At 38.4% G+C, this 21080-nt stretch overlaps 2 protein-coding genes across 9 annotated transcripts; one reads left to right on the plus strand and one right to left on the minus strand.

Annotated features, from left to right (window-relative positions):
• Positions 1-499: 499 nt before the first annotated feature.
• On the minus strand, positions 500-9573 carry LOC116198562 (TMV resistance protein N-like). 8 transcript variants are annotated; one of them, XM_031528734.1, is made up of 9 exons: positions 9065-9573; positions 7157-7303; positions 6093-6536; positions 4234-5323; positions 3774-4052; positions 1929-3659; positions 1742-1832; positions 1437-1491; positions 500-1182 (listed from the first exon to the last, which is right to left on the minus strand). In XM_031528734.1, the coding sequence occupies exons 1-6, from the start codon at positions 9451-9453 to the stop codon at positions 2118-2120; spliced, it is 3891 nt and encodes a 1296-aa protein (XP_031384594.1). In that variant the 5' UTR covers positions 9454-9573; the 3' UTR covers positions 500-1182; positions 1437-1491; positions 1742-1832; positions 1929-2117. The 8 variants fall into 8 exon arrangements, with proteins under 8 accessions (XP_031384594.1, XP_031384595.1, XP_031384596.1 ...); XM_031528735.1 differs by having other exon boundaries at positions 1437-1596; XM_031528736.1 differs by having other exon boundaries at positions 1937-3659; positions 9065-9572.
• A 2716-nt stretch (positions 9574-12289) lies between these two features.
• LOC116200136 (TMV resistance protein N-like) lies at positions 12290-17024 on the plus strand. Its single transcript, XM_031530852.1, has 5 exons — positions 12290-12888; positions 13285-14383; positions 14492-14779; positions 14861-16334; positions 16550-17024. Exons 1-5 carry the CDS (start codon positions 12386-12388, stop codon positions 16648-16650), a joined length of 3465 nt encoding a protein of 1154 aa, XP_031386712.1. The 5' UTR covers positions 12290-12385; the 3' UTR covers positions 16651-17024.
• Positions 17025-21080: the final 4056 nt, after the last annotated feature.

A 21080-nucleotide genomic window follows, 5' to 3' on the forward strand; every position in this document is an offset into this window, starting at 1 on the left:
AAAGCAACTCATGTTACATGAACAACGATAATCAAAAAGTTTGGTTGTCCATGGCTTCATTAAATGCACCTAATTCCTCTGCATTTGTCATAACATGTGATGGTACAGTAAACCGTATATCTTTTAGTTTAGTTTAGTTTAGTTTTTTTTGGGTAAAGAAAACTGCATATCTTAATTGTAAGGAAGAAACACCGTTTGATTTTACAATCAAATTTTTAAAATTTTAACTCTACTCACAACACAATAAAAATCAACAACACTATTATTACTTTTTTCTTTTCTTCAATTTTTTTAACCATTCAATTTAATTTTTAATACTATATTTTCTCAACTATCTATTACTTTTTTCACAATTCAACAACATAATCATTACTTTCTATCAACTATTCATTATTTTTTCACACTTTTTCTCATAATTCAATAACATAATCATTATAACCCAATTAAAATCAAAACTCAACTCTACTTAACTCTATAACCAAACACGCCAAATTCCACGTTGGTTGTAAATCCTTTGCAAAGGTTGGGAAGGTTAGGGCAGCTAATAGACCCGAAAAGGGATTACCTTGCCGAGCTTTGCACCCAACTGACGGTGTAAACTTGGGTGTAAAATTTGGATTTTCCCAGGAAAATCCAAACTATACACCAACCAAACACCCTTAACCAGGAAAACTTTTTTCACCAAACAAATCAGCATACAAGGTAAGATACAGATTTTCCAAGGAGAGGAGAACATCACAAATGATCCTGACATTCCTATCGATAATTGAGCTTCTCGGGTGGGCCCTCCTATTTTTTAATTTTACAAAATGGCCGAAATATATATCATAGGTATTCCAATTCTTATACTTCAAGAAACGGAGCAGAATCCTCTCTGTTTGTTCCTGACACTTTCGGGGAGCTGGACTGGACTGATGGTTTAATGCACCATACCGGCATCCGTCTACGCTAATAGTCCTAGAATTGGCATGGCCGTGGGAGCAAAACAACTTATAGTGCAGGTCGATGGAGCTAACGGTGCTCTAAGTTCTTGATCAAGGAGAAGATAAGCGATGAGGGGATGAGGCTGTTCAGTGCTCCTCAAATTATGTCTTTGATTTCACTCATCTCAACCGAGATGCCAGCTTCCGGTCCAGAGTTCCGATGCCTTTCAAAATGCCCTTCAGATCTGTTCTCTCGTAGCTAACCATAAAGATAAAGAGAGTAATCATATGGAGCATCCTCTTCTTTCTTGTAGCAGCACGAATTATACGAAAACACACGTATCAAAAAAACAAATTATACCAAACCATATGCTCTGAGTTGTAATATTCATAACTTATCAAATGCCCAGTCGATATGTAATTCAACAAACTAAACTGAAATGGGAAGACTGTTGCCTTTTGCAACGATAATGAATATATCTGATATGCACGGGCAGGCAATATCATGACTACCTTTGCTGGTGCGACTGCGCCTGCTGCAATCACCCTTCTCAGTCCGTCCAGCATTCTATAAGAAATGGAACCATTTATGGTAGTCGCCATAAGATTTTAACATGTCAGATCTGATTATGAAGGATTTGTCCTGCATAAGGACACATCCTGCCCAAAGTATCTGAATATACATAATTAAAAATCTCTCGGTATCGAAATATTTTGCCGAGTGCATAGAGGCAAAAAAGAAACCTTAACCTTCGATAGCATCTTATAAGAAACCAAACTATTTCAATTTGTAGTCACACCATAAGTTTTTAACATACCAGATGAAGGGGACAACCTGGGCCTCGTAATGAAGGAAAACTTTTATTAATTGTCCTCTGCACTTTGCAGCACTTGAAGTATCAACGACATCTGCAAACGTAAAGTACTGCCCTCAATAAGAGTTGCATGAATGCGCACACAATCGACCGAATCAAAATGTGCAAGTTACAATATCATAGGGAATACCTGCTCACCATTTTTTCTTCCTAGCATTGACCCTAACCTTAGAGCTGCAGCCAGTGACATCATCAGATCATTCGGACTTAGCAAAGTCCTTTGTTAATGGAGGCTTCGATGCCGAAAGTTGTCGCTTGCTTCAAGCTTGGCAAACTCCTTTGTTAATGGAGGCTTCAATTACATTGTTTGCAGATTAAACTAGGGTATCAATTCCTTGGGGTCATCAATGTCATGGAACATCTTGCAACTCTGGATTTTCCGAACTCTCAGTTGATGCAGCTTTATTAACGGCGGCAACCCCAAAAGGTTATCACAGCAGGACAAGGTCAAGCTCTGGAGAGATGTGAGTTTATCGAGCCCCCAGAGACTTTCCATTCCACAGTTGGAGATTCCCAAAATCTGTAAGGCACCTAGGCTATCAAGGCCATAGATCTCGCAAATGGCAGAGTCTTGGAGCTGCAACTCTGATAGAGCTTTCAATCCTGTGACATTCAATATCTCCAAAGACCAACAATGTTGCATTGATAAACTGACTAGCATTGGGGGTAAAAATTGGAGAATTTTTAGGTTCACACAAGAAAGGACAAGCTTCCTGAGAGAATGAAAAGCGACTCCATCATCAAAGCAGATACTGTTGATTTGCGGAACACACATATCTAATACCTTCAGTTCTGGAAGATCGAAATGCCCTAGCTGCTCCATCTCAAATTTATTTTGCAACAATTGTATCTTTTCTGATGGAGCGGCAGTTTCCATTGAACCTATTGTTTGGTCCAGAAGTTCCTCGAAACCACTGTCAGCTAAGACCAACTCTTTTAAACCATGCAAGCCAACCAGATGCGATATCTTCTTTATTCCTTTACAACTGAAGCGCAAACTAGTTAAACTCAAGGGAAGAGTTGGCAGCATCTCAAGGGTGTCACAACAAAGTAAGTCGAGGATTTGGAGATCGGGTAGATCACACATGCTTGATGGTAAGCCAGTAATGCATGTGTATCCCAATCGCAAGATCTTCAGAGACTTCAATTGCCCAATACTGTCAGGAATGTCCCCACCCAAACTCCTACAGTGTGAGCCATGCAGCTGTTCAAGGTTAGTAAGGCCTCCAATAGTACTGGGAATTTCTCTGATGAAACTAGACTCCATTTTCAGCACTCTCAATCTTCCAAGTTTTCCAATTGAATTAGGTAACTCCGAAATCCCTGTTCCTGACACATCCAACTCATGTAAAGATTCTCTGAAACCTCCAATAGCACTTGGAAGTTCTCCAAGCAATCGACAATTTCTCAGTGACAACTTCCGAAGCTGCACTAGCTCATCAATTGAGCTTGGAAGCTCAGTAACTTTGGAATTATCTAATGAGAGCTCCAATAGAGATTTTAGACAACCAACTGAACTGGGTATATTAATTAGTGATAAGCAATCGGAGGCGCTAAGAGTTTGAAGCATCTTAATATGACCAATGGAGGTAGGAATATCTCGTAGAGAAGTTCCATCAATGAGAAGCTCTTTTAAATCTTTTAGAAATCCCAGTTCTTTCGGCAAGGTGTGTAGTTCCTTGCAGAACTTCAAATTCAGGGAACTCAACTTCTCCAGGTGACTAATTGAAGGATCTATTTTAACCAAACGACAGCATCGCTCAAAAATCAATTTTTCCAAGCTGGGATAACCAGAGAAGTCAGGTGTCACTATCAAGTTATCACAACCTGTAAGATTCAACACTTTCAATTTACTCGCCATCTGCAAAAGATAACAATAAGATTAGGAGATCTATATAGAAAATATATGGAGAATTACAATTGTTTAAATATAGAAAATTAAATAAGCGTGGGCGAGTCTACGCTACAAGATTACCTTGATGTGCGTCCAACCCTCCCAGTTATATGTGATCTTGCTCCGGGACAGATTAAGGATTACTAAATTCTTTAGAAGAAAATTAGTTGCCTTGAATATCCGAGGGCACCCTTCCCAATGTAACCACTTCAAATTAGGGAAAACATCATGGAAGTCTCCAGTGATGTTTGCATGCTCCAGGTAGAGAAACCTTAAGCCTGGCATTTTCCGGAATTCTGTGTCTTGATATGTTGATTGGTTGTCAGAGATAAGTCTAATTGCTGCAACTCTCTCTATTTCCTAAAAATGATACATGACGAATACCTAGATGAGTAAAACAGGCTCACGAGAGAGATTAATCAAGAAATCTTCTAGAAAAAGATATCACATCAAAAAGAGACTACTCTGCTAATTATAAAGATTAAATTACACAAACATGAAACCATCTGTATAAAGTAACCTGTAAAGAAAGATATCTCACCTTCATTCTGACAAACATGCCAAAATCCCGTCCAGAAATCCATAGCTTACTAGTCATTCGAGATTTTCCATACCCGTCCTTAAAGACTAGTTGCCTACCCAACTCCTTTAGCTCATCATGCATACATAACACATAATTGTCATCAATCTTCACGAGGGACAAGTGACAAAGGCTTTCAATCACTTCATGAGGAGAGCTAGCACCATCATGCCACACATATGATGCAACTCTACAATCCTCTCCATTAAGAAAGCACGCAATATCAATAAAAATTTGTTTTTGCTGACGATTTAATGCATGATAACATATCATCAGTTTCTCATGCACTTCCTTCGACTCTTTTAGCTGTCTCAATGTATCTTCCCACACTTTCTTTGGCTTGTGGGACAAGAAGGAACCAATGACTTCAATAATTAAAGGCAAACCCCCTACAGTAGTGACTATATCCTTAGCGAATTGACAGTGCTCATCAGATGGATATGAGTGACCCCCAAAGGCATGCTTCATGAAAAGCTGAAAGGCCTCCCAGTAGGGCATATTTTTAACTTCGTAAGTGTTGGCCATTCTGGGAAGACCATCTTTGCACCTAGTGATAATAATTATCCTGCTTCCAGGACCAAAAGAGTCTAACTTCCCTATTAATTCCTCGAGCTGAAACCCTGGACCCACATTATCAAGAACAATCAGAACCCTGATGTCTGAACACATCTCTCCAATGATGGCGATTCCTTCATCGATAGAAGCAATCTTCTCACAATCTCGTTTTAGAATGTCAGATATCACCTTAGTCTGCAAAACCTGAAAGCCGTCATCCCTTTGCCCGACAGTTTCTTGGATATCTGCAAGGAAGCTAGAGCCTTCGAAACATTTGGAGATTTGGTCGAAGATAATTTTGGCCAGAGTCGTCTTCCCAACTCCACCCACTCCATGTATCGCTAACATCCGTATATCATTAACTTCAACTTGCAAGAGGTTCACTATTTCCTCCACTTTATCATTAATTCCACCCGAATGTTCAGTCGCATGAAAGTTTTTCCTGCCCAATACACTCGAAGCTTCTTCTGCAATCAAGTCTTTAATATCTTCTTCGCTGCAGAAAAGTATGTTCTGAGGTCAAAGGATGTAAAATATACTAATAAAACCAACAGGAAATGACAACTGCAATTTTAGCAAGGTGGTGTTAATACTCTAGTTTGCTGAGGCAACAGAAGATACACAAAACTGGTTTGATGCGGGAATCTGATTAAGCTTCCCACGTAGGAAGGTGAAAATAAGATAAAGAATAAGATATCAGAAGAAAAATCCCATTTTGTGCCAAAAAATAAAAAATTATAAAGCTCCCATATGATGGCCATGAACATCTTTACAATCAGATAAAGCCAAGGCCAGAGCAGCGTGCTTCAGTAATCTTGCCTGTTTGCTAGAATCAAAAATTGTTTTGTTTTGTTTTGTTTTGTTTAATACTCAAGCTCAGGCTTTGTTTGGATTGAGCATTATATTGCAATTACATCAGACTGGTGATTTGGACACAACTGAACTGAAATGCCAGCCCACCCTCCTTTGATTTGCTCCGTCGAAACAAGTGGAAGTGTTTGATGGGTTATCTTGTCACATCGCACCCCTTACTAGTGCAAACCAAACCCTCCTCATCACACCCCTTACGAATGCATATCTGTCTCTAATCACATGAAGAAAGACCCTACATACCCCATGAACTATATACCAAATTTTTTTATATTAACTTGTTAACAGGCATATGCATAATCTAACTTCTATATATATTGTTCAGAATTTAATAATAACAATTTGAATTGCTTAGTGTTGGGATTGTTCCATGTTTTAATTAATCACATCCTCACCTATGACGCATCCCGGAGGGCACCGTATCACTGAGCAAACCTACATTGGTGGGAAGGTCAGGAGGGGTTGCTCTCCGCAACTGTTGTGGTGATTGGGGCTCACCAGAAGAATGAGGTGATAGCTGGTGATTGTCTGAAGTTAGCGCTAGGCGAGGGAGAAGACTAGACGGGTGGGGAGGACTGTTAACCTCTATGGGCGAAGTGTTAAGATCAAGTACTTCTGGCAGGTTGTCCAATAGTGGGAACAATGGAGAAGCTTGCTGGGGCCCAAAGGCAGTTGCATTCTTGTTAGGGGTAAACACTCTGCGGCCACCCGGCAGGAACCCTACAGAGGGGTGGCAGTGTACGCCTTTGTACGTTGTTATTACATAAGTGGGATCTTCGGATGAGCGTTCCACACTTTTCCTCACCATACAGTTGCTGTACGTACAACGATAGTAGCTTCTGCAAAATCAATTCTAACAATCAGATACAATATTTCACACACAGGAGAGGGAAGAACAACATAATTTTCTCTAAAATTGGTAATACCACAACAAAGAAACAATTTACTCGGCTATTGTTGTCTAACTAAACAAGCCACAATATATCAGTGGAAATTGAAGCACTTCAAAGTCTTATAATTTTATGGCCACGCTCTCCATACAGAATGAGCAAAATATCCGTAATTTACTAGTCCTCCAAAAGCATGTGTAATCATCGAGTCATGTCTCGTATATCAATTGCAAGGACTAGAGACTAGCAAAAAGGCTCGAGATCTCCCCGGCTAATCTTCATACTTTGAGCAGGCTCATCACAATATATGAGGATCGGTTATGGAGCTCTCTGACCGGCATTCACATAGGTTATAGACTAACATTTGGCTCTCTTACAATTCTTCTAAATGAGGTCGAATCATCATTGAAAGTACAATCAGCATGGACAAACACTTGGTAATCAGAATCAACTAAATGATGAAAGAATGGGAACTTAATCAACTAAAATGAGTGAAGCTGATACAAACATATAAATGCAATAGGTAGTCAAACTCATAAATTATTCGAGGAGTTACTAGCAAGATATGCCTTGGATAGGGACTGTTTTTCACAATCTTTTGACCATACTTCCTCCATCTGTATCCATCGTCGAGTACATCACCGTAGCTCTTAGTCATGAACATACAACGAGGCTCCCTTATTCGCTTCTGCCCCTCTTTCTGCACCTTATTATTCCTAGAGAGAAAATCCATCCACAAAAATCAGCCTCAACCAAATACAAGTTCATCCAAACAACTAAACGAATGGATTTCAATATTAACTTGGTACTTGCAATTTCTCCAAAGTTAAACAAGTGAGCTCAAGAATTAGAACGTAAAGCCATTCAAAAACAAGCAGAGTTCTGTTACTGTCCATTTCCACTGGGTTTCCATTCCTTGCACCGGAGTTGGTCACGTAGGTTAGTTGCCAATAATTGTAAATGTACACTCAAGAGACATATATATGCAACCTATCGCATATATAATATTCGTTTTTCATTAACTAATCATGATATGCACTACCTTAAACTCATGTTCACACGAAATTATACAAACAGACAGCCAGACATAAAATAGACATTCATTTTAATTCAATAGTGTTAATTCGGCAAGAAAGACCAAATCCAGAAAGTGTTCCTTTAACTGCGCAAGGAATTTTGATGGCAATTGACGCAAAGTTGCCCAAAAAAGCAAATACTTTCTAACGACTAACCCCACAAAAACATGTAGGAAATTGTAAGATATGATTCATCAGTACATAAATTGATTGAGATGCATATCCCATGAAGCGCAATATACCAATTTTAATATAACTAGTCCTCTTGCTCGCATGGGGAGCAGGCATTTGCATCTATATATGTCTAATGAATATTTTGTGAAGTAACTTTAGAAATATAATGAAATGATGATTTTTAATACTTTTAGTTGATATCTTATGAATTACATAATTTGTTACGACTAACTTTGCATTTTAATATTTTAGTAACTATTTTATAAATTGATATTTACAAACTTTATAGTAATTATAGATTTCATGAAACGAGATAATAATTTTAATACTTATCATTTATTAAATAGCGATACAAGTTGATAATTTAATTGAAAATTCGGGATGTGGAGAGATGTGTTGATTGACATATGTTGGAATATGTGAGTTCATTATTGGATAATTGCATGAATAGATGTAAGAATAATGTAGGGAATACAAATACCCAATCAACACAAGCTAAAGGATTTACCCAAAGTGCCTATGTGGAAGCTCCATATAAAAAGAACGGAAGAATCTCATTGAAGAAGTCTAAATTAATATATATGTATATGTATAGATATAGATGGTGGCAGTGTCCAAAAGACGACCATCTAACGAATATTCGAGCACCCTTTTTCCAACATGATCGAGTTTGCAAATTACTCCCCCTCATTTTGTGCGTAAATTAGAAAGATGTCCCATCGCAAATGCCCAAATATAACGCGTTTCCAGAGCCGGACAGCTAAGGAAGCTTTGCAATGGACTTACACCCCGTTTGGAATCAATTCTTGCAAAATATGAGTTCAATTTAGTTGATTTCATTTCGATTCAATTCAATCTAATTCAATTGTAAATAAATTATGTTGTTTGGAAAACTAAAGGAATTTAACTAACATGAATTGAAATCCTGTTTGGCGTGCATTCTTAAATAAAGTAGAATTAAAAATCAAGGTTGTAAGTTTCAAATGATTTGAATTCTGGTTGTTGATTTTGGCTCGATTTGAAATCCAATGTAAAAATCTGGTCACATTTGTATTCCAACCAATTGGATTCTAGTGAAATGAATTGAATTCTCAATGTGAGATTCCAAACAGAGAGTTCAATCTGTTAGCTAATTGCTCCCCGGAAGACCGATTAAATGCGATTCAGGATACTACGAGGACAACAGTGATGCAAACCTAGATAGCTGCTAACGCTACGTCTACTCACGGTGTCTCGGCCAGCAGGTTCCCGCTGGAGACCGTGGACACGTCCGCCAGGTCGTCGCTACAGTCCGATGAGACAGAGGGGGGGCTCGACGTCGACTCCTCGAGAGCTGCTGCTGAAACTCCACCACGGGCGCCCTCCACCTCAGTAATCGTCGACGCCAGCTCTGCAAAGATACCAGCCGAATCAGCGCCGCCGGGGCCGATCTCCCCGGACACGGACTGGGACTGGGACTGCTCGTAGAGTCTCCGCCGCCGGAACGCTCTGACTGTGCTGCTGTCCAGGTCCTTGTCTGACAAGCAGACGCTGCCAGACCAGCTCGAGCTGAACTCTGCCGGGGCCAGCGGATCGCCGGGCGGCTGCTGCTGAAGGGGCTCTTTGTCGCCGTCCATAGAAGGGGAATCAAAGGACGGAGGATCTCCAAGGAAACCCCGTGCGCACAGAGAGAGAGAGAGAGAGAGAGCGGGGGAAGCTTTGGTTAGGGTTTCGTGGGACAGCGGAAATGAAGTGTAATTTTTCCCCAATTTTTATTTTAATTTATAAAAAACGCCACTTTCTAAACTATTTTCCATTGTAGTCTTCCCGATATTTCCCACAATAGTATTATGCTATCTTTCATATTTTTATAAGGCACCTTAGACCTTTTCTCTATTTTGTTTTAAGTCCTCTTAATCCTATAAAATGGAAAGTTATAGAAAACAAAAAAAAAAGGATAAAATTACAAAGAGAGATAGGGATTGTAGGGCTTAGGATTGGGCATGTTGCGGTTTGGTTCAGAATCATGCAAAAAAAAGCCTGGTGTGTTTGGTAACAGAGTATGGTTATAATTTCGTTTAATTTTAAATTTTTAAATATTAAAAATGACCCATAAATTTTTTATTTTTTCAAAAAATATCACACTCCCTCTCTCTCCACACAACTTCCTCTCACTCCTCGACTCTCTCTCATTCTCTTCCCATGTCCTTCCTCCCTCGATCCATCCATCTTCACTTCCCCATCTCTTTCATTCCTCGATCCATCCATTTTCCTCCCATCATCACGACGAATTGAGCCCTATCCCAGAGGAGAAACAAGCGCGGGTTGATCAGGATCTCGTACGCCTCGCAGAGCTGCTTGAAGTGGAGGGTCGCGTCGTCCTTGATGACCTTGGATGCTAGGAGTGCTTGTTGGGGTGGAACCTCATCTTGAGCTTCATGAACACTTCCTTGATCTCCTCCTTTGTCGCGCTTCTCTGCAACCCTAACACCTTGTAGTGATCCATCGCTGAGGCTAGGTAGAAAATGGAACCATTAAATTGCCGCTTCAACAGGGATCTTGGAGAAGATTGGCATTGAAGAGTCCGCGTAGAAGCGAGGACCATGAGTAGGAGGAGGAGGAGGAAGCGATTTGGGACCTTGTAGCACTGCCATGGTCGCTCCCATGGAAGCTGGGGCTTCCATGAATAGTGTGAGGGGCCAAAAAGAAGGACAAAGATGGTGAAGCAGATAAGAGATATGGCTGGGGCATGTTTCATAAATTGAAAAAAAAATGGATCTTTTTGAAATTTTGAAAAGTTTGTAGTGGAGTAGAGTTAAAACATGACTCTAAAATCAAACAGAGTATAAATTCACACCATAATCAAATTATGAGGAAACTCGAATCTAATATCACCGTTTTTTTATTGCATTAATCGAGCTTTTTAAAAATATATATTAAAATTTAGATTAAAATAAATGGGTTCAGCTCAATTGGACATAATTATTATGTGTCAAATAGTGAATAAATCAATTTTAGTGGGTATTAGAATTCTTTTTTCAACTTTTTTTTAGTTAGATTCGATTCGACTTGACGATTCAATTGGATTTTTTGATTTTATTTATACCCCTACAGTCCCGTCCCGATTCAACCACGACCGCTTTGTTTTTTTTTTTCCTTTTTTATTCTCCCTTTTTTCTATGTTTTTAAATTTTTAATGTTCCGATTTATAAATTTCCGGGAAGGACCAAAAATAAAACAGTAAACTTTAGGAGACATCAAAGATAAAATGAAACATTGTATACAATTATTGTGGAAAATAATTTTTGGGGAAGATTACTCTGAAAATAGTTTCAAGAGGAAGACCATTTTAAGCGTAGACTCGAGTAATTTTTCGAAACTTTTGGTTGGATGGAAAGGGAAGAGTTTTTTTATTAAAATAGTTCATAAAACATTTGTCCAAAACTCGGTACATGTCTGGGCAATTGTTCAGAAACTAGGTATATGCCTGCACTTTGTGCAGGGATATGTACCAAAATTAGTTGTATTTATCGAAATTGTTTTGAACTTACCGAAAATTTTTAGTAGTCTGTTCGCAAATCGAGAAGCTTTTTAAAATTTATTCATGATTTTTTATATAATAATTAATTGCTACAAAGAGAAACCTCAACCAATATTTGGTATCAAAATATACAAATTTCGCCTCTCGATCTAAACAAAAATAGATTTTTTGTAGCATTCTCGTTGATTAAATATATACAAAGCAAGATATACAAATTATCTGATTTCAGGAAATTATTGATGATTAGCAATTTTCTCCCATTTTCATCATTTTCCCGACCAACCAAGGAAAGAGAAAATTCCAGTAATGAGCAAGAAAAAAAGAAGTTAGTGAAAATCCCAACACCCCGTAAAAGGGAAATGGTTTTTAGACAACTAATATAAGCTGATGAACATAATAAGTTATAATTAATTCACCCAAAAAAATAAAAAAAACAACATGCATAAATATTCTTACTGGGAAACAGTCGAAGGATAATTTTGTAAATTTATCTGTCACTTCCACCTAACAACCACCGCTTGTTCCACCCACCCTCTCCCCCCCCTCTCTTCCTATTCTCTCGTTCCCCTTTCAAGTCTCTTCCTCTCCCCCATCGTAGATCCCTTTAAAACAATTATTATTTCAAAATATAACTTAAAAAATACAAATAGAATTTTCAAATCCAGCGTGCAATCTTTTTTTTTTTAATGAATATCGTACTTAATATCTGGAATCTTCTTTTAATTAATTTCGGTGCAGGCTGGTCCACGAAGAATTATAAAATTTAATTAATTTGATATTTGTTTGATTGGTTCCGTGAAAAGCGCGAATGCGCGTCTCGTATAATTAACAGCAGGTTTTTTTTTTTTCTTTCTTTCGGTCCCCCTATGTGTCGTACGAGTCTCATTCATTAATAATTAACCTTTTTTTTTTTCCTCAAACAGACAAAAGCGGCTGCCTCCAAGCAAGAGAACTCTGACGAGTCAACGTCTGAAGCTGAGGATAGGAAAGTGGGAGACGGCACTGGACTGGTTACCAGAGTACCTGGGATGGCTTCCTCCAGCAACTCCTTGCCGACGTCTCCGGCGACGACATGCGTAGAGTACGATGTTTTCTTGAACTTCAGAGGGCCGGATACTCGACCGAACTTCACTGATTGCCTCTACACGGCCCTCACCGGTGCAAGGATCTCTGTCTTCAGAGACACGGAGGAGCTCACTGTCGGAGAAAACATCAACTCTGAAATCCTTGAAAAGATCAGACGGTCGACGATCTCCATACCCATCTTCTCGGAGAACTATGCTTCCAGTAAGAGCTGCCTTATGGAGGTAGCAGAGATGGCGGAGTGCAGGCGCCGAGCGGGCCAAGTGATCATGCCCATTTTCTACGACGTCCCTCCCTGGGTGGTAAGACACCAAGGGGGTACTTTCGAACGGGATTTCCGCGAGCACGAGAGGAAAGGAATCGACCCGGAGACTATCCATACGTGGAAGCAAGCTCTCAGCGATGTCGGGGACTTGAAGGGATGGGAACTTGCCAAGATTGATAATGGGTGAGTTGAGTTCCCCTTAAAAATATCTAGACTTGCCCTTTAAGGCTTCGATTGCAGCCTTGCTGCTTCGATGTTGTCCCTCACTGATCATATGGATAGCTGTTATTGTGGGATTTTGTAGACTTAAGGGGCTTTCTAAGCTAGCTAATTGGCTAAGGACGGGGTATGGTGTGGAAGCTCTCCAAATTAGTAACTAATAGAAATCGGTCGTGCTCTGTTTATATGTATGTCTTCATTTTCTATTTCACAGCAATGCATATAGATGGTTCTCTTACTTGCGCCGTGTTTCATTGCTTATCGTAGACTCTCGATGAAGCAATAACTGTATCGAGAATGCAAACATCACCTTTTCATTATTTTTCATCTGACGCTGCTTTCTTTCCTCTTTCTCGGCAGGCATTACTCGAAAGTTATACAGCTTGTTGTTTCACATGTGGAAATAGTGTTGAAGAAGGTTCAACTAGTTATTCCTGAGTATTTAGTCGGGATAAACGACCATGCAAAACACTTAATGAGAGAGCTCGATATGGCCTCCACCGATGTGCGGATTATTGTAATTCACGGCATTGCAGGGATCGGCAAGACAACTCTTGCCAAGTTCATGTACAACCAGATTTGCAATTCCTTTGACGGCTGCTGCTTTCTTGAGAATGTCCGAGAAGCTTGTAGACAGAGCAATGGGCTCCGATGCTTGCAGAGACAATTGGTCTCAGACCTCCTAAAGCGAAGATCTGAGGAGTTCAGTACCCGTGATGAAGGTATTCAATTCATCAAACATAGATTTGGCAGTACAAAAGTTCTCATTCTCCTTGATGATGTGGATGACTGTGAACATGTCAAAGCATTGGTCGGGGAAGGCAATTGGTTCGGGCAAGGAAGCAGAATTATTATAACTACCAAAAGGGGAGATATTCTCAACATTCCTGCCACCGTTTTGAAATATGAAGTCGAGTGGATGAAAGAGTCTGAAGCTCAGAAGCTATTTAATTGGCATGCTTTTGGATCAAATATTCCTGAGGAAGGATATCATGAATTTTCGAGAGACATTGTTTCACTTATTGGAGGGCTTCCTTTAGCTCTTGAGGTTATAGCGTCAGGTTTGTTCAGAAAAGCAAAGGAGATCTGGATAGACACTATCAAGAAATTAAGAGAAACGCCAGATCCAACACTTGTGGAGAAATTGAAGATAAGCTATGAATATCTTGATGTTTCGCAGAAGGAGATATTCCTTGACATAGCATGTTTTCTCATTGGAAAAGATCAACGATTTGCATTTTACATGTGGGAAGGCTGTAATCTTTATCCTTTTATCGGAATCAACAGTCTCCTCCTCTTATCTCTGGTGAAAATTGGAGACAGTGGTGAGCTGTGGATGCACAACCAACTAAGAGATCTTGGTCGAGAAATTGTTCGGAGGGAAAATCCAGAAAGACCTAGAAAGCGCAGTAGGCTGTGGGATCATACGGATGCTTTTCGTACATTGAAGAAAATGAAGGTAAATACTTTATTGTGAGTAGCAGCTCTACTTTCTCCCAAATTAACACAATTACATTATTTTAGATCTGCTGTCTCTTTTTCTTGATGAAGTGTGAACATTTGACAGAGATCAAATAAGGTCGTAGGCCTAAGTCTTACATTTGAGGATGACTTGGACAACTGTTTCACTGGTATGGAATTTAGTTGTCTCCCAAATTTGAGGTTCCTTAGATTGGATCAGGCGGCTACTGAAGAACGTTTTGAGCATCGTCTTTCCAGTTTAAGATGGCTTGATTGGGAAGGCTGCTCTAAGATCGATGATGTTCTTGATATGCATTTGGAAAACTTGGTCGTTCTAGACCTGTCGTCTAGTAAGGTCAATCAAGATCGTGATAGTTGGAGTAAACTCATGAAGGTATGCATTTACTTATTCGTCTTCCTGTGAAGTATTAGCTAGCTATTACGAACTAATCGGGATTACCATTTCATTGTGCAGATGGCAAAGGAATTGAAAGTTTTGAACCTCCAGGGTTGCGCCAACTTGCGTGGATCCCCTTCCTTCCCCACTGAAATGACTTTGAAAATACTGATCTTGGAAGGTTGTTACCGATTGATGCGAGTTGACCCCTCCATTAGTAATCTAAAGGGTTTGAAGTCTTTAAATTTGAAGTTCTGCATTGAAGTCAAGCAGTTGCCTGAAGGACTTTGTTTCATGAAAGAGTTGAAAGAACTCTTGCTAGATGGAACCTCCATACGCAGAATTCATTTCCCAAAAGGTTCCATGGAGCAGCTTGAAGTTCTTAGTGCTTGTGGCTGTAAAAATTTGACCCTAATAACAGACTCAATCGGCAACCTGAAATCTCTCACACACCTTGCGTTGGACGATGCGATCATCGGGAAGCTTCCAAGTTCAATTGGTTCACTGGAAAGGCTCCAAAGCCTGTCTCTGAGAAACTGCTACAATATACTCCAGCTACCTCCATCTGTCGGTGATCTGAAATCACTTATGGAAATTGATTTGTCGAACACCAAGATTGCCGAATTACCTCCTTCATTCAACAACTTGAAAAACTTGAAGGTGCTGAAGATGGAGGGTTGTTTCCTGAGGGAATTTCCGGGAGCTCTTTCACATTTAAGTAAGATGGAAGAGATAGATTTCTCGCTCTGCAGAAGTTTATCTGGCGACATCTCTATTGACATCACGGCTCTGCCTGTTCTGAGAATATTAAGACTGTCACACACAGAAATTTCAAGCCTTACTGCTACCATAGCAGGACTTTCTGACCTTGAAGTGCTTGATTTGCTCGAGTGTAAGAAACTCCAGATGTTGCCGATGTTACCCTCGAGTTTGAGTAGTCTGCGGGTGGGATCCGAGATGTTGCGTGAGGTTCCAGATCTCTCCACTTTGACAAACTTAAAGGAGTTACATTTGCAGTTTGATCCTGCAGTGGCCTCTTGCGAAGTTCTTAACACCTTCGGATGGATCTTAAGCTTATCAAAATTGGAGACATTGGAAGTGTACCTGTCGAACCTCACTGAGCTAAGGCTACCACCGGGATTTGTCAGCCTTTCTCAGCTTAGGAAACTCACGTTTTCTAGGGTCGATCTGCAATACCTTCTTTACTTTCCCTCGAGCTTATCGACATTGTCTCTGCAGCATTGCAGATCATTGACGAAAGCACCAGATTTTTCGAACTTGAATGGTTTGTCAGAACTGGAGCTCCTTCACTGTAAAATGGCAGAGATTCATGGCCTTGAGCATCTAAAGGCACTGCAGGATCTGAAATTATCGCACTGCTGTGTAAAAGGGCTCGGGGGACTCAACCGATTGAGTAATTTGAGAAACCTGACATTGTTCAACTGTGAATTTCTTGAGATATTACCGGACATATCTCACTTAAAAATGTTGAGAGAACCGGAGATCGAATTTTGCCGCTTTGCGTGTGATGATAAGGACCCACGGCATTACGGTGTGCATCTTACCTACCATTGGCATGCTACCTGATAAAACTTATTTTGATGTCTCCAAATTTTTTTTTCCTGTATGTGATACGGTAATATGAAAAGATTTCGTGAAACCAGTCTTTAGATGTTCGGGCAATGAAGTCCTTCATATCAGCAAATGCTGGAAACATAATTCTTTTCGAGGACTAATGAAGATTTGTTATACTTTGGTTGTTTTCAGCCGGGCTTCGGACTGAGTCAGCTATCGCAGACCCATTCCTCGATTCTCTTTGCAACCTTAGGCACGCTGAGGACAGCGGAAAGCAGAGTTTGCTGAACTGAGGAAAGGCCAGAACAGAATTTGGCCACAGGAAGCAATCAAGATCTAAACCGGTGATAAATGTTCATTTTGGCAAATTTTAGGGCGGTTCAATTTTGCGTATGCGGTTTCAATGTTAAATTTTGACAATATTGAAGATAAAAATTCATCCTATACTCGGGCATGGGTGAAAGAAGGTTATTACTATAACAAGATTATAAATTTGTAAATTTTCGTATTCCTACGTGGGAAAATAGATGTTAATGTCGTATATTGGTTGTTTTATTTTTCTATTTTGTCTTCTAGAATATGATGTTAGGGTCCACGACTCTTATTTCGCAATACCAAGGGCTCCCATGTAAAATCACTCCGTGAAGTGAAGTGGGGTTTAGTTCCAGTATTGTTGGATTATAGGAAATTAGATTTTTTTCGGTAGATCAGGAAATTAGATTATTGAGAAAATAAATTAAAAAAATATGGGATTCATTGAAATATTATATTATTTTGTTTGGTAAGTACAATATTTTATTAGGAAATTACACGGAAATATAATATACTTCGGTGTTTGGTGTAAAAAAAATAGATTAATGGAAAAATATATATATATAAATTTACCATAATACCCCTACAAGCGTCTGGCTCGGGAATGATTAGATTATAGTGAATGTTACATTGTTGGATAAGTAAACCCCTAAATCTAAGATTTTTAGAAATGCTATATTAATATATATTATATTTAAGGCTCCTGTTCGTGTCATAAAAAAACTTTCGCGTAGGCATTTTTGAGTATTCTCTTAGTCCATGATCGATTGACTCTTCAAATGTCCATTATTAAATATTTTCAAGAATTTTGAAAATGGCCCATCAATTTTTCATGTGCATTTGGTCTAATTTTTCCGCATGTATGCATTCATTGGTATGATGATTTGGCCCGTAATAAGTTAGATTGGCCATGAGGGTTCCAGTTTGAAAGAAAATAATGCTAAAGGACGAAACAAAGATATAAATGAGGCGTTTGGTTTTAGAGTTAAAGTAACTTTGATTTTGATTGTGGAAAAAGACAAATGTTGTATAGTGTGTTGAGTTAAAGTTAAAGTTGACTTGGGAAATGTGTATTTTTGTTGTGTAGTGGGTTGAGTTAAAGTTAAAGTTAAAGTTTTTGTGATTTTAATCCTGAAAACAAACGGGCATCGTCATTACAGCAACTGATGCTCAACCACCTGTTTCTTGATCCCATACATAAATTCACCCAGCTCTTCACCATGGAGAATTTGTATACGCCATTGAAGATCACATTTTTTTAGAATTAATTATATTCGTATTATTTACCCCAAAAAAATCGCATTTCAAAAGATACTTGTGTTTACCCGTGCGTTGCACATGATTTTTGCATAAGTTATTAATCAAAATTAGGAAAACTCATTATACTGATAATATCAATATATAATTTCTATGATTAATTTCACGTATTATGTTCATAGGTCTCCGTTGTAGATAGTAACCTGGAAACTGAATTATATGTCTCGTAATTCTATTTACACTTTTTTGGCATCACTTTCTTTAGTAAAACTTATTATACTGATAATATTAATATATAATTTCTATGATTGATTTCATGTATTATATCCATAGGCCTCCCTTGTAGGTTGTAACCGAGAAGCTTGATTATATGTCTCATAATTCTATTTACACTTTTTTGACATCACTTTCTTTATATATTAACAATGAGTCATTCATGATTTAATACAAATATTTTTCAGATAAAAAATATATCACGTTTATATATTGTAATACTTTTAACATAATCAAATGTGACACCTTAATTATTTTTTAAACTTAAGCGAATGTTTTTGCAAAAGTTTTTAATAGACTGATATTCTCTTTAGTTTTTTCTGTAATTTCCCCTCAATGTCGGTCCATAGGGGGTAAAAATGTTCATAAGAGGATTTTTTTTCATAAAATATCAATAATTTCTTAATTCTGTATTTGAGATTTCAACTTTTAGTCACCCCTTTAAAGTTTTCCTTCTTTTTTTTGTTTTTGTCGAAAATCCAAACATTTCTACTGGTAAATAAGATGAGTACAAAATACTTTTGGGCCAGACTCATCTCATTATCCCAGATTAGAACCCGAGAGGGGTGAGAGATGTCAGACATTGATGGGCCCAATAGAGTTGCAGAATTTAGCCCAGGAAGCTAAACTTATGAGCCAGGAGATGGTCACTCGTGGTAACGAAACCTGCTTTCAGTGGTCAAAACACAACCATACAATAAAAGATAGTGTAGCGTAATGGTGTATGCTCTCACCTGATGATCGAAAGGTTTTAGGTTTGATATTCGATAGGACTATCTATACCATTTTATTAATTATTATGATTTCTATTTCATTATATTAAATTCACGAGTTTTCTTTATAACCGAAAAAAGGTACAACTATCAAGCAGAAATCCAAACTTCACGCGTGCAAAAGGAGGATGCTGGGAGTGAGTGGTGGTCCTTATCAGAGTTCCTGACAGGAGCATCTACAGCATCCGTCGGCATCATCATCTAGTAAATGTGAAGTGCTAAATCAAAATTCTACAGCGCGCTGGACCGTGAGGACATGAATTTCAGCTTCCTATGCAAGAGGGTCGATCGTGGAGGAGTTGAGAGTCGAAGCATGCAATAGAGCTGCCGGAGAAGATACATGTGCTACTTATCAGTTAAAAGTCCACGCATGCAAGCATAAGCAAGCTGAGTTGAGGTATATGAAATAAGCTAAATACGACATAAATGCATTTACTAGTGTAACATTAACTCTGAAAGATGACTTTTTTTTTTTGGGCAAAAACTAAAAATAGACTTTAGTCTTAGGTTATGAGAATTATTTAGCCAATATATATATATATATATATATATATATATATATATATATATGCATATTTATAAGTTCAATATCACGGACGTTGGTGGACGTGTAAGTTACATGACTAATTTGATATATAGTTTTATAATAGTGCTCTTATTATATAATATTTTTATGTGAATAAAATAATACTCACTCATCCAAGGTTTGACGACAGATATCATGTCTATCAAGTCGTTTTTAACTCTGAAAGATGACTCTTTTTTTTTTGGGCAAAAACTAAAAATAGACTTTAGTCGTAGGTTATGAGAATTACTTAACATATATATATATGCATATTTATAAGTTTAATATCCCGGACGCCCACCTAACGTGTGAATTACATGAATAGTTTGAAATGTAGTTTTATAATAGTGCTCTTATTATATAATATTTTTATGTGAATAAAATAATACTCACACATTCAGGGCTTGACGATAGATATCATGTCTATCAAGTCGCTTTTAAGTAAAAGCCGAATGTCACATGCCCTTCGGGACACCCCCTAGCCAATTCTCGTCGCGTGTGTCATTTTTGTTTTTGTTTGCTTAGGATATAAACATGTATGATAAGCAATCCCGATTCATAACCTAATAATCACATAAATCTAACAAATAACGCATTACTTGTCTGTTTTATTTTGTTTTCTAGCGGTTCGAGCCCGAGCCAATATAACACAATCAACATGAGGTCTAACGCCCCAAACCATCGATCATGGAGTCCAACGCCCCCCACACACCGAGTGCACGGGACTCGAGCGCGGTATTGGGTCTAACCTTAAGTCGCCATTTAAACCCGAATAGTATTCAAGCGGATGATGACTTGGGTTGGGATACATGAAACAAGGTCAAACAACCACTCAGGCAAGGTTGTCAGAATCAAGATTCTACCTAGAATCGGTCGAGGTTCGTAGAATCGTGAATCGTAAGATTATACCTGTAATTAAAAAAATAATATATATATATATATGTAACATACTTTTTTGAGCAAAAAAAATTAATTCTTATTCATTCAAATAAAAATACAAACCAACAAATCAACAATAAGTCATAAAAATACAAAATATCGTTACAAATTATCGAAATTCAAGGTTCAAAATCCAAATCATAACTCAAACTCCCGAAATAAAAAGTTAACAACATATATCATAACTCATAACATAAAATGCCTGCTCTGCTTAATTAATAAAAATTATGTAATCACCCTGGATTGGGTTTCAGTCTCGCATTTTCACCAAGAAGAAGAAAAAAGCGATCACCCGAATAATCTTCCATTAATAACTTTAGAAAAGGAGATTGAAAAGCCCTTGTTTTTGTAATGCCCGAGTGTGATGAGGATTTCTCAAGTTCAGTTCTGTTCTCATTGGGTTTGTTTCAGGAGAGGAAGAGTGGGAATGACAGTCTTCAGCAGCCAAGATCCGATCAAAACAATCGAACTTCTCTCTTTGAAAAAGACTTTCAATTCAAGGGGGAGCAACTGAAGAAGAAGATGATGAATTAAAGAAAGGAGAACGTGTGTATGTATGTACCCAAATGAAGGGCAACCCCAGAGAAGAAATAAAAATCTCTGG

This window comes from Punica granatum, chromosome 3 (genome assembly GCF_007655135.1).
Source record: "Punica granatum isolate Tunisia-2019 chromosome 3, ASM765513v2, whole genome shotgun sequence".
NCBI classification, from domain to species: domain Eukaryota; kingdom Viridiplantae; phylum Streptophyta; class Magnoliopsida; order Myrtales; family Lythraceae; genus Punica; species Punica granatum.

Bases quoted from the DNA above. Each gene is read 5' to 3' on its own strand.
- LOC116200136 (XM_031530852.1), top strand. From the start codon at position 12,386: ATGGCTTCCTCCAGCAACTCCTTGCCGACGTCTCCGGCGACGACATGC. The intron at 14,384-14,491 runs GTAAATACTTTA...AACATTTGACAG, and splicing joins GTACATTGAAGAAAATGAAG to AGATCAAATAAGGTCGTAGG. The intron at 16,335-16,549 runs GTGTGCATCTTA...GGTTGTTTTCAG, and splicing joins TAAGGACCCACGGCATTACG to CCGGGCTTCGGACTGAGTCA.
- LOC116198562 (XM_031528734.1), bottom strand. From the start codon at position 9,453: ATGGACGGCGACAAAGAGCCCCTTCAGCAGCAGCCGCCCGGCGATCCG. The intron at 7,304-9,064 runs GTGAGTAGACGT...TTTTCTCTCTAG, and splicing joins AACCTGCTGGCCGAGACACC to GAATAATAAGGTGCAGAAAG. The intron at 5,324-6,092 runs GTGAGGATGTGA...ACTTTTCTGCAG, and splicing joins CCCTCCGGGATGCGTCATAG to CGAAGAAGATATTAAAGACT.